Here is a 14,792-nt window from a genome sequence, read left to right on the forward strand (position 1 = left end):
ATGCCTCAGCATGTTCCCTCTCTTAATGTATTAGTCTTTGCCACAGTCTTTTGTTTTTTGGTTTTCTACATGCTGCTTCTAAGATATTGTCTTCGTGTACAATATAGTCATGTCATTTTTGCTCAAAAACAGATAGGGTTCCCTTGTCTACTAAAAATAAGTAGGTACTCCTAAATTTACACTGAACTTCTCCACAGTATGGCCTCATTCTGGCTTCAGTCTTTCTTTTGGTTTATTCCTACAGGTAGCCTACAATGGACTGCTCACATTTTCCCAATACCCTGTAGTTCCCTGCTTCTTTTGCGTATGTGGTCTCTTATGTTTGGAATACCCTGTTTCCCTGTCTCTCTTCTTGTTGAAATGTTAACAATCCTACAGGTTCCCCCAAGTCTTCTGCAAAGCTCTTCCTAGTATTCCATTTGGGGGAATGTCTCTCTTCTTTAATGTCATATAACTCTGTGTCCTTTTCTTATGGTACTTTCAAATTCTACTTTGAATTTAAGTACAGATTTGCTTTACTTCTCACCTTCAGTACTCCACTGCTCTTCCAGCTTGTTCACACGTCTTCAATTGTAAAGTCTGTGAGGCCAGGGACCCGGGTTTATCCCTGTGGCATCTAATATAGTGTTTTATACACAATGTAACTACAGTTTTTTTAGTATTTACTGTATGCTAGACATTGTGCGAAGTACTGTACTTATGTTTTCTAATTCTCACAGCAGTCCTTTTTGCAGCTGAGGAAACAGTCACAGGAAGGTTATGTCACTTCTGCTTAAAGTGCCAGTCTCAATAAATGAACCAGAATGTAATTCATCTCACTGCTTCCTTCATCAAGAAAGTCTTGTTAAAAAAAAGATGAATCATATCACTAAGCATACGGCTTATAGTTTGTTAGTGATATAGTTGATTTACATTCTGGTACAGACTCCTTATCTTGGCATCAGACAGTTTGAGAACTAGTAGGAGTTCTTACTTTGAATAACACTGGGTTAAGTAACCTGCCCAAAGTCACAACTTTAGGTGGAACTAGAGTTCATACTTGGGCATTTTGGCTCTAGCACCCATTACTCTTAATACTAACTACTACTCATTATAGCATGTAATTAACAAATATTTGTTGTTGAATTATAATCTAATAATTGAAAATTTTCTAGCATCATAGGTATTTTGAGTATGAAGCATGTTTTGTATCTTGCTTTAAGACTCTAAGCCTTCTCTTTACATATTTCAGGATATGGTTATCTTATTTTAGTTTTTTTAATCTCTTAATTAGCTCTGGGAGACAAAAAAAGTATGTAAGAATTCTGCTATTGTGTTAAAGCAAGAAATAGATGTTGTGTTTCAAGAAAATGAAGTGACGGTTCTTGCAGTTGACAATATAAAACGTCTGCAGGTGAGTATTTTTTAGAAAACAATTGGAAAAATTGTTTTGATTGAACTCACAATTCACATTTTTCTTGTTTGGTTTTGAACTTGGGATCAGGCATAATTGTGTAGTATCTAACAGGTGCTCAGTAGGCATCAGTTGAATAAATATGTGGGTTTTGAGCTGAGGTCCAAATATGCTTGTATTTAGAAGTAAAAAAAAGTGATACCTTGTCTCACTTCATTCTTCTCCTGTTGGTATCTATGATCACATTCCTTGATTTGCATGGAGTCCAGGAGGAGAACTTGAGACAGACTGAGGGCAGGACAAAGCTTAACAAGCTCTAAAGCTGTAAAGCTCAGCTTGATGTGGTGGAAAGAACAGTGTCTCTTCACTCAGGAGGTACAGGTACAGCTTAAGCTTTACTGTCAGCTGGTTTTATATGATGTTTGAGTAAATTGTACACTTCTCTGAGCCTCACTTTCTTCACCTGTAAGGTCCTTTCTATGTTCAGAAGTCTGAGCTGGTTATAGGGTGAAGGTGGAATCCAAATTCTGGAGACAGATATGTGGAAGTAAACGGTCTATGGTGTGTGGTTATTTCTCCTTGTCTACTGTCAGGGGTCAGAGTCAAGGTGTGAGACACCCCTTGTTCTGTATTTTACACGTTGTACTATCGTCCTTAGTATGTTGATGTCGAGCTCCTAATGCCCTGTGTTTCTGGGATGAATTGGGATATGGAATTGAATGTTAATGCCTTGTTACTGATTTTTAGCAGACTTGGGATATTTTTCATTGCAGCTTTCTTGTCAAGTTCAGTGTCCTCATGCTTGTATTACCTTTATTAAATTTGTGCAACCTTTCTTTAATAGTTGTCATAACTGTGAGACTTCAAAAAGAAGTCTTCTGACTATGAAAGTGTCATTCTATATCAATGATTGTGGGAGAGTTTAGGGGATAGTTATAAACTTGACAATAGTTCCATTTAAGTGAACAAAACATTTTTTAGTCACTACTTAGGAAAATATGGAAATTGATTTTTGAGAGAAAGAAGATAAATTCAGCTTTTAGCAGTTCAGTCTTCATTTTGAATGTCTAATAGATCAGAATCTGCTGGGTAAGATATTGTAAAATAAAGCGTACCTTGATTGATACCCTATCGTCTTTGTACCTGAAACAGATATGACTTTTTATTTCATGTTGAAAAATGATTTAAGACTTTTAGATTGTAACAGAGAGAGGTAGCTGACAATTGATTTAAGCTTGAGATGTAGTTTCCTGGGTCACATGTTTTAATCGAGTGATGAGACAACTTTACTAATTAAACGTAAAAAAATAATTATTAGCATTGGTACATATTATGAAATTAAGTAATCTTAGTTTAAGCATTATAAGTCCAGTCACCCAAATTATGCTTATGGGTTCTTCTCCAGAGCTCCCTTCTCCCCCACTCAAAAAGATAAAGAATTTTAATTTATACTGTTTTGTGAGCGATTTAGAGGATATAAAACCCATTTTTATTTGAATATGGCTTTTTATGTATCCTCAGTCCTGTTTCACTAGCCCGCTTGAAAAATATCCGAAAAGTGTACTTTAACAAACGATAGCCCTATTAAAATGGGCTTTGTGAAGAAATGGAAAACTGGGTGCGGAGCTAGCTGTGGGATTATAAATCAGACAGATGTGTCTCAGGTGGTGGGCACAGTAGCTGCTTTTTAAACCTTTTAAAGCTCATTTTATTTTATGAAAATGTATTTGAACCACAAAAGTGAAATGAAATGAAGGCGTGAAGTGCTAAATGCAGCTATTGAGACTAAGATAGGGCTTTGTTGTTCCCCGGGGAGCTCTTGTTGGTTATTTTCTGTTTCATTTTATTTTTTCAATTGAAGTCTAAAGAACAGAAATTGCTCTTGTAGCCTAATAACTGATTGTGCCTTATTTTTCATTAGCTCATTAATGGAAAAACAGGTCAGATTGATTATCTGACTGAAGCTCAAGTTAGTTGCTGTTGCCTAAGTCCACATTTTCAGTACATTGCATTTGGAGGTGAAGATGGAGCCATTGAGGTATTCCATTCTAGTCTTCAGAGTCCTTCTGTGCAGAAGAGTTATTTATTTAAAATTAATTATGTTGTCTGGTATTTTAGCTTATACTAAAGAAATCTTTCTGTGGTATATTAGTCATTCTTCTGTTAGACTAAAATTAATCTTACAATCCTGTTGGTGGTATATTTTTCAAATTGCCTTTACTACTGTTTCTCAGACTTTTTGTCTTTTTGTGTTCTTATTCTCTACCTAGTTGTTTTGCTGTTCTCCAAGTGTATCAAACACTCTCAGAGATTTAGCTATCTGTGCAAAGAGCACTATTTTCTCTCCTTAGCCTTTGGTGTAAGTTTCCATTTTGGTACTGATAAGGTTCATTGGGAATGTCTGTGCAGGATTGCCTTATGCTTACCTGTTTCACCAACCCTTTCTGTTCTACTTTTGGTATTAGAAGTATACCTTTTTACCACTTGAAATCCTTAACTTATTAAAGAAGACCAAATAAATGTTAACAAATGCAAAAAAAGTATAATAAAAATGATTTTATCACAAAAGCACTTTGTTTTTAGCTGTACAATAGTTTTTCAAAGAATGTTGGTTCCTTCTCTCACTTTTTCTCACCCAAACTTTTTGGAATTATTTCTTAATTTATTAATTGTGGCACTAGCCACATTTATTTTACTTTGGATTTATTTCATAAGGAAATACACAAATATTCTCTAGTCTATATTGCTCCACAAAGAGGAGACTATATGTTTATACACAAAGTGAAGAAGGAAGCGTTTAGAAGGTGATGTCAATGTTATTATATATTTGGGCATTGTGGCATGGGTTCAGAGTTAAGGTTTTGTGTTTTGTTTTGTTTTGTTTTTTTTCATTGTGAAAAATTTTGAAGATGGGTGCTGTTCTGAAGAAAAGTATATTGTGGATTGTTTTAAGCAAGGGATGGTTATACATTTACGAGTGAACCTTAGTCTTCCCTCTCAATCTCATCTCTCAAACTGGTGTATATTATTATTGATTTTTAAAGGATCTTTGCTTTCCCCTTTTCTTTTTACCTTGTTGCCAAAACAGGTCTACATTCTTTTTGTTTTTACTAAGTGTCTTGAAATGGGCCATACAGATAGTTTAAGGAAATAATTCACAAAACACACATGTGCCTCATCCATATCCCTGTCCTCCTCAAAGTCATCAAATATTATAAATACTATATAAATGAATCGTATGAGATTACCAATATTTGACTCTGTATGATCTGTAAAATGGCATTTTCATGTGGTTGGGCCTAGTATCAAATAATGACAGCTACCATTTTTGGGTGTTTATCAGTTTCTCTCATGGAATTATTTTAACACCCTGGATGTTAGGTGTTGTTACTCCCGTTTTACAGATGTCTAAACTCCTAGTTTCCACAACTTTCATTAAGTCAGTAAGTGGCAGAGCTACAAATCAAACCCTGGGTCTCTGAGCCACTGTGCTCAACTAGGATGCTAGCCTGCCTTTGCCCTGTAGCAGTTGTAAGATTGTCCTGCTCAATGGGGAAGGCTCTCACTCACAGTTTCCCTTTGCTTTCTAAAGGGCCTTTTATTAGACATGCAGGTTAGGTTTGAATTTCTACAATGTCCTATTTTAGCATCATTTGTATTTTCCTTAGGCTTCCTTGAGTACATTTAATTTGGGCAAAAGAACTTTTTTTGTTTTGTTTTGGTGAGTTCACTTGAAAGCCTTTTTGACATAGTCATTAGTTTTTGAGTTCTGTTACCACTTTCTTAATCTCTGCATTTGGCATATTAGTCTTTATTTAATTAAATTAATTAATTAATTAATTTATGTATGTACGTATTTGACAGAGAGAGACACAGCGAGAGAGGGAACACAAGCAGGGGGAGGGGGGAGAGGGAGAAACAGGCTTCCTGCGGAGCAGGGAGCCCGATGTGGGGCTTGATCCCAGGACCCTGGGATCATGATCTGAGCTGAAGGCAGACGCTTAACGCCTGAGCCACCCAGGCGCCCCGCCCCCCTGGCATATTAGTCTTTAGCCCTTATAAGTATTCTCAGTGTACCTCCCCAGCCTATTCATATCCTCTTTTCTGTTACCTGTTTCCCTCATTACCCCCTATCTTTCCTTGTCTGTGTTGTTTTATAAAGAGCTTGCCTTGTCTCTCATCCAGAATTTTTTTCTTTCTTCTCTCTCATCCATCTTAAATGTCATTTCCTTTTTGGAGGCTGAGTCCAGGCTGCCACTTGTTTGATGAATTGGGTAGTTGAGTTCTCAGAAGGACCACTGGTTCCTACTGCTATCTGGTCATTCCAGTGAGTGTTTTATTTTAGCGTGTGTATGTGTGTGTGTGTGCATACACTTGTGTGTATGTATGTACCATTCATTTGTGTGTCTTTAATTAAAATGAAAGCACTATGAGATGAAAATTTTATACCCTTCTGTAGTCTAATTTTAATTTAATGTCTTTGGGGTGTAATGCCTGGGTGTTGCTGAATTTCTTGGTACTAATTTTCTGTGCTTTTCTATTTTGAAGATTTTAGAGCTCCTAAACAACAGAATCTTCCAATCCAGGATTGGGCACAAGAAAACTGTGCGGCACATCCAGTTCACAGATGATGGGAAGACTCTTATTTCAAGCTCTGATGATTCTTCAATTCAGGTGAGGGGAAGGATTAACTTCCAACATCTGTAATGCTGACTCTAGCAAGGAACACTTTGGTTGTGGCTCACATCTGGTGTGCATTTTAAACATTTCTTTAGGATCGTATTACTTTGGCCATACATTCAGATTATGCACATAGATTTAGATGAAACCCATACATGTTTCATATTTTTCTGTGGATGAGGCAGACAATTTGACTTGTGAACGAACCCTCTACTGGAAGGTTGTTTATTTTGAAGATCAAGGAATCATTTGAGTTCCCCTGCCTGCCTTGGTATTTGGATTTGTATCAGTAAATATACTTTTTTGCCAAATTTATATGATTTCTCTTTACTTTTCTTGATAGTAGTAAAATCTGATTGAAATACCTTTTTTTTTTTTTTTTAGGAGAGAGCGAGAGTGCATGCATGCTAGCAGGGGGGGGCAAAACGGGTGGGAGAGAGAGAATCCCAAGCAGGCTCCACACTGAGCACAGAGCTCATCTCGGCGCTTGATCTCGTGATCCTGAGATCATGACCTGAGCCAAAATCAAGAGTCGGACACTTAACCGACTGAGACACCCAGGGGCCCCGCTGATTGAAATAATTTTATTCTTTTAAGGATAAGATGTTAATTATAGGGATGAAATCTGTGAAAAAAGAATAGTTTGTCATAATGAAGGATTATGGGTATAGAGGCATTAAGCCTACTGTATGTTCTTTAAAAATTAACTTTGTTTTTATCAAAGTTCCAATGCACATACTTTTAAAACTTAGGTAGTATTACAAAGCTCATTATGGAAAATAGACCCCCCCCATTACTCATTCTCCAGAAGCACCTCTTTTAGCTTCTAGATATTTCTTTTGATATTTACCTTCATGCCCCCATATCCCATGCTTATCATGTTACCAATTTCTATGTTTGAGAATTTACTAAAAATTAAGATGAACATATTAAGATGAAAATTTAGCTTTTTTTCTTTTCCCACCTGTGTTACCTTTGACATATGCACACACCCTTTTATCAATCCCATTATCCTAATACAATTATAATAAAATTTTGTTTAGGTCATTAGTGTCATTATAACTAAGTAGACTAAGTATACTATGAATGTGTTTTCTGCCTTAATGCAGTTTAGGACAGTTCTACCCTTGACTGGATGTGGTTTGCAGTTATTTTACCCTAAAACTTTGAAGACTTTGTTCCATTTTCTCCCAAGGTTCCAAAGCTCATATTGAGAAGTCTGAAGCCATTCTGATTCCTAATCTTTTTCTCTGGAAGATTTTAGGATCTTCTCTTTATTCCTAGAATTTTGAAATTTCATGATGTTGTGTCTTGGTGTGTATTTGTTTTATCCATTGTTTTAGACATTCATGATCCCTTCTCAGTTTGGAAACATAACATTTTTCAATTCAAATAAACTTGAATTTTTTTCTTTGCTCCCTCTCCATCCCAATATGCTTTCTTTTTCTGTAAAAACCATTATTCAGATATTGGATCTCCTGGACTTTTCGTGTAATTTCCTTTTTCTACATTTCATAATTTTATTTTTATTTATTTATTTATATATTTTTAAAGATTTTATTTATTTATTTGACAGAGAGAGAGACAGCGAGAGAGGGAACACAAGCAGGGGGAGTGGAAGAGGGAGAAGCAGGCTTCCCGCCGAGCAGGGAGCCCGATGTGGGGCTTGATCCCAGGACCCTGGAACCATGACCTGAGCCAAAGGCAAACACTTAACAGCTGAGCCACCCAGGCGCTCCAACATTTCATCATTTTAAGCTGTGCTCTATTTTCTGGGAGTTTTCTTCAGCTTTCTCTTCCAGCCCTTTCATGGAGCTTTTCATTCTACCATTTATTTATGTATATATGTATGTATGTATTTACTGAGAGAGTGCGCAAACTGCAGAAGGAGAGGGAGAGAGAGAATTTTAAGCAGGCTCCACACTCAGTGCAGAGCCTGACACGGGGCTTGATCCCACAATCCTGAGATCATGACCTGAGTCAAAATCAAGAGTTGGACGCTTAACCAACTGAGACCCCCGGGCGGCCCTCATTTCTACTATTTTTAATGCTGAAGAGTCCATTCATATTCCTTTTTTTTTTTTTTTAAGATTTTTATTTATTCATTTGACAGAGAGATAGCGAGAGCAGGAACACAAGCGGGGGAGTGGGAGAGAGAGAAGCAGGCTTCCCGCTGAGCAGAGAACCAGATGCGGGGATCATGACCTGAGCCAAAGGCAGACGCTTAACGACTGAGCCACCCAGGTGCCCCCCCATTCTTATTCCTTTTAAAGAACATTGTGTTCTTGTTTCATGGATGTAATATCTTCTCTGAGAATGGATGGATATATAAATAATATATAAATTATATATAAATAATTTTTTCCTCAAAATTTAATTTTCATGCATAGTTGCTATTTCTTCCAAGGTGTTTTTTTCTGTGTGGTTGTTTTGGCCTCTTGTTTTAAAGGTCTTCCTCAGCTGTGTGGTGATCACTTTTAGTGTGGACACTAGAAGGCTGATTGAAAGCTCTGTGTGTTGACTGAGACCTTTTCTGAAAAACGATCTGGACGGGGAATCTTTGCTGTCAGTATCTTTAGGTCTTTTGTCCTGGTCTTGTCAGATTCCTAGAGAGGAATCTTCTGGTTTTTCTGCCAGGAGGTTATAAATCTGACTGACAGGTTCTTAGAGCTAAGTGGGGAAGAGAACTAAGGGTAGGTGTAGTGTCTCCTTATTTATTTATTTTATTTTTTAATTTTATTTTTTATTTTTTTAAAGATTTTATTTATTTGACAGAGAGAGACATAGCGAGAGAGGGAACACAAGCGGGGGGAGTGGGAGAGGGAGAAGCTGGCTTCCCGCTGAGCAAGGAACCCGATGCGGGGCTCAATCCCAGGACCCTGGGGTCATGACCTGAGCCGAAGGCAGACACTTAACGACTGAGCCACCCAGGCGCCCCAGTGTCTCCTTTTTTAGTGTGTAAACCTTCATTTGATCCCCCTATTCTCAAAACTGTAATTCTGTCCTCAATTGTGTTGGTGCCCTTTAATTCAGAGTCTTCTTTCTGGTTTGCTCTCATTGTTTGGAGGAACAGTTTTCTGCACTTTACTCTTTTCTCATAGTAACTTTGTATTCAATGACTGTTCTTTCCTTTTTCACACAAAATTAGTTTTCCTGAACTCCTTGGAGTGGGGAAGGCCAACATTTCTAGCTTTGTAGCTCTCCAGCTCCTCCTTCTGTTTTCAGAAAGCATTAAAATACGGCCTTGTTCTTAAGATATTGCTTTGCCCTGTTTCCTTCTTTTATTTTTATTTAGACCTTCTCTTTCCTTTGCTGCCATTATCCTGTTCTACTCAATTTGGATTTTATTCCCAGCAGTTTCTGCTCATTATTACAGGATTGTTCTGGTTAATTTTGAGAGTTCATAGGTCCCAGACTGGTCTAGCCCTTCCAGACTGTACTGTGGTTGCTTTGACTCAGTGTCTGTTGCTGCTCTCCCGTTGGTCCACCGCACTTCCCAGTGAATGTCACTTGGCTGTTTTGGAATTCTCTTGTTTTTAGTTCTGTCAGACTCTCCGTGCTGTTCTCTGCTTCTTCCCATATAGATGCTGGGATGCAAGTCTTGCCGCTCTCAGTTTGTCCCTACTCAGTTGTATCTTGGGGTTTGTGGGGATACTTCATCAGTATCAACAACATGGTCTTGTTGTCTGTGCATTTTTGGTTTTGCTATTTTAATTTCTTTGTCTGCTTTTAATAGAGGCTTCAGGGAGATTAAAAAAAACTATGCCTGCATGGTTGTCATCTTCCCATAATTCCTAATAGTTCCGGTCCTCACCCCACCCTCACTCCCACCTCTGATGTCCTCAGTGACCTCAGTTTCTGAGCATTTGGTGAGTTCTCTAGTGTCAGTTTTGTTGCTTTTGTCTTTCTCTAATGCTTTTAGGATTCTATTTTCTTGGTTCTGTTAAGTCATTTACCATTCTGCTTTTTGGACTCCAGCATTTTTTTGTTTTTAAAGATTTTATTTATTTACTTGTCAGAGAACACACAAGTGCACACAAACACAAGCAGGGGGCATGGCTGGCAGAGGGGGAGAAGCAGGCTCCCCACTGAGCAGGGAGCCCGATGCGGGACTCGATCCCAGGACCCTGGGATCATGACCTGAGCTGAAGGCAGATGCTTAACTGACTGAGCCAGCCAGGTGTCCCAGGCTTCAACATTTTGTTGTCTTCATTCCCATTCTCTTGACTTTTGTCATTGTAGTAGGGTTTTAGAAGTGAAGGAGATATAAATGCATATGTTCAACAGAAGTTACTGTGTGTTCTTTTATTTAATATATCTGTGTGTGTGTGTATTTCCTATCGTAGCAATATTTATAGTATTAAAAACTGTTTAGACAGGGCACCTGGCTGACTCAGAAGAGCATGCAACTCTTGATCTTGGGGTTATGAATTCAGGCCCCACATTGAGGGGAGAGATTACTTAAATAAATGTTAAAAAAAAACTATTTTGAAAAAATCTTTTTATGTTATATCTTTGTGAGTTCTGTATGATTGGAATGAAATTTGGTTTCAGTGCAGGCTCCCATGATACTGGTGTATTAGCTATGAAACTCAGCTTGATTTTCACCTTTCTTCCTCTCCAGATGGCTTTGAAATGGGTAAAACTAAACTACATCTGATGGAATTCTGCTGAGACATTGTATACTATATAGTTTTTCTGTCAGAAGCTAAATTCGTAGGTTTAATGACCTGCTTGAACATCAGATATTCTCAGCCAGGGGGAGAATAATTTCTAGGAATATTTTTAGGATCAGAATTAGATTATTTTTAGAAATATGAGTTAAGTGGTGTTTCATTCTCTTTTTCTGCTCTACCCAGAATACTTCTTACATTTAAAATGTTTTAATGACTATACATTCATGTAATAAAACTCTTGGTGGGTATTTCCAAGAATTGACTGGTTGGGTTTTTGTTTTAATTTTTTAGTAAATAATTAATTGGAAATTTGTCTCCCCCCTGCCCCCCCACAGCTTTGAGGTGTGACAAAAATGTATATATGTTTTAGATGTACATGATGATTTGATATAATAGGTACACATTGTGAAATAATTACAGTGATTAAGTTAATTAACAAATCTACACATATGTCACATAGTTACCATTTTGGAGGTTTATTTTATTCATCTTTGTATCTCCAGCATGCCTGGCTGGAATTTAGTAGGAGTTCAGTAAATCTGTTGAGCTGAACTAAAGTTAATGCCAAGATTTGTAAAATCAACTCACCTGCTTATAGCACCTAGAGTTGTGAAAATTGAGGTCTACTTTTGGTAGTTTTTGATCCTTTCTCTTGAGATAAATAAAGCCCAAGTAGTAGCCGCGTTCACCTGAGCCAATGTATGAGAATATATTGACTCTCGCAGGTATAAGAAGATTCTTCAGGATTTTAAAAATTTAAATTTTACTGTTTATACCGCTGAAAAAATTCCATAGTGTATATATATTGCAAAAATTATAGCTAATGGTAGAGACATCCCAAACTCAACCTTAATACATTTGGCTAATGGTGGTGAAAGTTCAGCTGTTATGTAAGGTGATCCCACTAGTACAGTGTGTTTGAGTCCAACAAAAAAGGTGTCCATGTCATCACTGCCTTATCAGAAAGCTTCTGCAACAAAAACTGCTAAGGCTATTCTTAATCTTCCCTTAGTGATTGTCAAATTTTGTATTCCATCGACTCAGGAATGCTCCCTGGCTTCTTGATGTGGAGGGCAGCAGTAAGAACCTAAGTCAGGATTGAACACTGAATCAGACACAGCTGGGAATGACAGTGCTGGTCACTCAGGAAGAGCTGTAGCCACTGATTCTCTAGTCCAGTAAAGCCAGAAAGTAGGAGAGAGCCAGGAAGTTCCTAGAGGAAATGGTGTAGGGTATTTTATGTTTAGTCACACTGAGTGCCTTTCCTTTCTGATATGATATGGGGAGGCAGAAAGCCTCTGTTTCTTCCCCTTCCCCCAGCATGTCTCTTTGAGTTCTTAAAATGCTGAAATTCCTAATTCATTCTCTTTAAAGCTCCTCTCACTTCTAGCTCCTTTTCTAGGATCCCCTTGTCCTCATACAGATACCCTGCTCCTAATATCCCACTTCTGTGAATGAGCACTTGGAGACAAGAGAGAGAGATCTGAGAGCCAGGGCTCAGTGGGGAGGGTGGCTGCTAAGTGTGGAGCATAAAGGAGTAAAGAAAGGGGATAAGAGAAGTGTCATTTCTTTTACAGTTTGCTTAAAAACATTTCTGATGTTGAACCTTCACCAGTCAAAAACTTGACCCAGAATATCACTAATGTGCATACCTGTGGTGGTTGCTGATTTTTCTTCATCTTTTTATTCCTGATGTTAGAAAGTAGAAGAAAATTCTGTTCCAGTCTGCCTGATTTCCCACAGCTCAGAAACCCAGCTTCATCAGGCCCACTGGGCTTTTTTTTTTTTTTAATATCTTCCCACACTTTTTTCCCTGGGTTTCTTTTACATATCCTGTATTTCAGCCAGATTGAACTATGAACCAGTTCCCATAATCTTGACATGTTTTCCTGTTGCTGTGCTTTAACTCAAGCATTCATTTCCTTTATTTGAAATGCCCTTCTCAGGTTGTGAATCATACTTCCAGCCCATACCTCAAGTCTACTTTGAATGTACTGTCTCCATCGTTTCAATTTCTTCTCCTCCCCTGTGCCTGAGGAATTCTTCCTGGAGCTTCATGTGAAAAATAATGTACTATATCACTTCTTTTGTCAATTTGAGGATTGCATTAGGGAATAGCTAATAGCTAAGATCTCTGAAACTTAGAAATTCCATGACTTGGTTTGAAGCTGCTCTGGTCACCCTGACCTTCCCTGGCAGGAGGGCCAGTAGGATTCAATAGTTTCAGTGGAACTAGAATCTTCAGTCTTGGCCTAGCTTGTGGGGCTTAGGAAATTGAATATGTAATAGGGATAATTTTCTCTGGAAAATTTAATCAGATGGTGAGCTCACTAGCATATTGTGGCTTTTCTCTATCTTCTGTTATCATTAACTGCTCTCCAAGCAAGTGAAGAAAATGAATTTTATTTAGGACGAAAAGTATTTTATTTTACTCCTGGTCAAGGTAATTAATCCCATCTTTTCTTCTCTTTATAAAATGGGAATACCGTATTCTTTCTTGGTGCTCTTCTTTGTTTTACCGAAATGCCATGAGGGCAAAAGATGTTAGGCAGTTGAGCACATACTACCACACTCCTCCAATGGGATATCATGAGGAGAGGGTTATAACAGACTTATTTCTTTGATATTCAGGTATGGAATTGGCAGTCAGAAGAATATGTCTTTCTACAAGCCCACCAGGAAACAGTGAAAGACTTTAAGCTCTTGAAAAATTCAAAACTACTTTCCTGGTCATTTGATGGAACAGTGAAGGTAATCTGAAGCACAGGTTGCCTTTTTAAATAAGTATTCTAATATTGTAATGATTATATTTTGAAAGCTGAAAGAAGATGGATGGTAAGTGACTACTCAGATTTTTAGATTTGTTTTCTCATGCCTGTTTTCTGTTTACTGCTGTCACCTACATCTCCTGTGTATTTATGAGCATCTGTACTAAAGAGCACTTAAAGAGGTCAGAACAACCAGTGTGCTAAAGCTCTTGTTTTATAGATATGTATTCTAGATGATTATGCTCAGTAATACAAAATGTTCTTAAAAGTGTCAACTTCTGAATTTTTTTTGAAGGTATGGAGTATTATTACTGGAAGAATAGAAAAAGACTTTGTCTGTCACCAGGATACAGTACTTTCTTGTGATATTTCTCCTGATGCTACCAAGTTTTCATCTACATCTGCTGATAAGACTGCAAAGGTAGTTCAGTTAGTTGAAATGTGCATGCATATAAAAGTTTGGTATTGGTTATGTATTATGAGTCCAAATGATGTATAAAATAGTAAGTTTCTGTCTACATGTCTGTCTCATATTTTGTGAGTTTTTGGAGGATGGCATTGGCATTTAGTTTGTGTCAAATAGATAAATGAATAACGCGAGGGCTTTTGTTCTGCCTTACGACTTTTTTTTTTTTTTTTTAAAGATTTTATTTATTTATTTGACAGAGAGAGACACAGCGAGAGAGGGAACACAAGCAGGGGGAGTGGGAGAGGGAGAAGCAGGCTTCCCGCGGAGCAGAGAGCCCGATGTGGGGCTCGATCCCAGGACCCCGGGATCATGACCAGAGCCGAAGGCAGCCGCTTAACCAACTGAGCCACCCAGGCGCCCCTGCCTTACGACTTTTTGTCTATTACTAATAAAATGTAGTTTCTATTACATATTACTTATTATAGGCGATAAAAAGCACTGAAAAGGATTTACATTTAATTGTACATCCACAGTAAATGTTTATGTAATTGGTATAAGTTGATACTTCTGAAAATCACATTCCAGTGAAATGATGCTGCCTGGTTAGGGACATTGACTACTCCATTCTCTTCTTTTTTCTCTTTGTTAATGACCTCATTATCTACCCATCTTTCCAAACTATAAACCTTGGAATTGTGTGGGACTCTATCCTGTCTTTCATGCTCTCTTGATTACTCCTCAGTGTTTTTTGGCTCATTCTTCTCCTCCTTGTCCCCACCCAGAAGATTAGGCTCTCCCCCTTCATTGGTGGACCTACCTCTGGTCTGTGCCTCCTCAGTTTTATCTTTCCTACCGTGGTCTTGAGT

General features: G+C 37.9%; 1 protein-coding gene across 6 annotated transcripts in view; it reads left to right on the forward strand.

Annotated features, from left to right (window-relative positions):
* APAF1 (apoptotic peptidase activating factor 1) overlaps positions 1-14,792 on the forward strand; it is a 91,799-nt gene that overhangs the window by 65,823 nt on the left and 11,184 nt on the right. For 5 of the 6 annotated variants that reach the window (XM_078076448.1, XM_078076446.1, XM_078076447.1 and 2 more), the window contains 5 exons: positions 1,274-1,393; positions 3,315-3,431; positions 5,942-6,067; positions 13,381-13,500; positions 13,813-13,938. In XM_078076448.1, the coding sequence (XP_077932574.1) occupies positions 1,274-1,393; positions 3,315-3,431; positions 5,942-6,067; positions 13,381-13,500; positions 13,813-13,938 (609 nt within the window). Of the gene's footprint in view, positions 1-1,273; positions 1,394-3,314; positions 3,432-5,941; positions 6,068-8,186; positions 8,318-13,380; positions 13,501-13,812; positions 13,939-14,792 lie in introns of those variants that run through there. The other variant, XM_078076449.1, reaches the window with a different exon arrangement.

This window comes from Halichoerus grypus, chromosome 6 (assembly GCF_964656455.1).
Source record: "Halichoerus grypus chromosome 6, mHalGry1.hap1.1, whole genome shotgun sequence".
In the NCBI taxonomy this organism is placed as follows: domain Eukaryota; kingdom Metazoa; phylum Chordata; class Mammalia; order Carnivora; family Phocidae; genus Halichoerus; species Halichoerus grypus.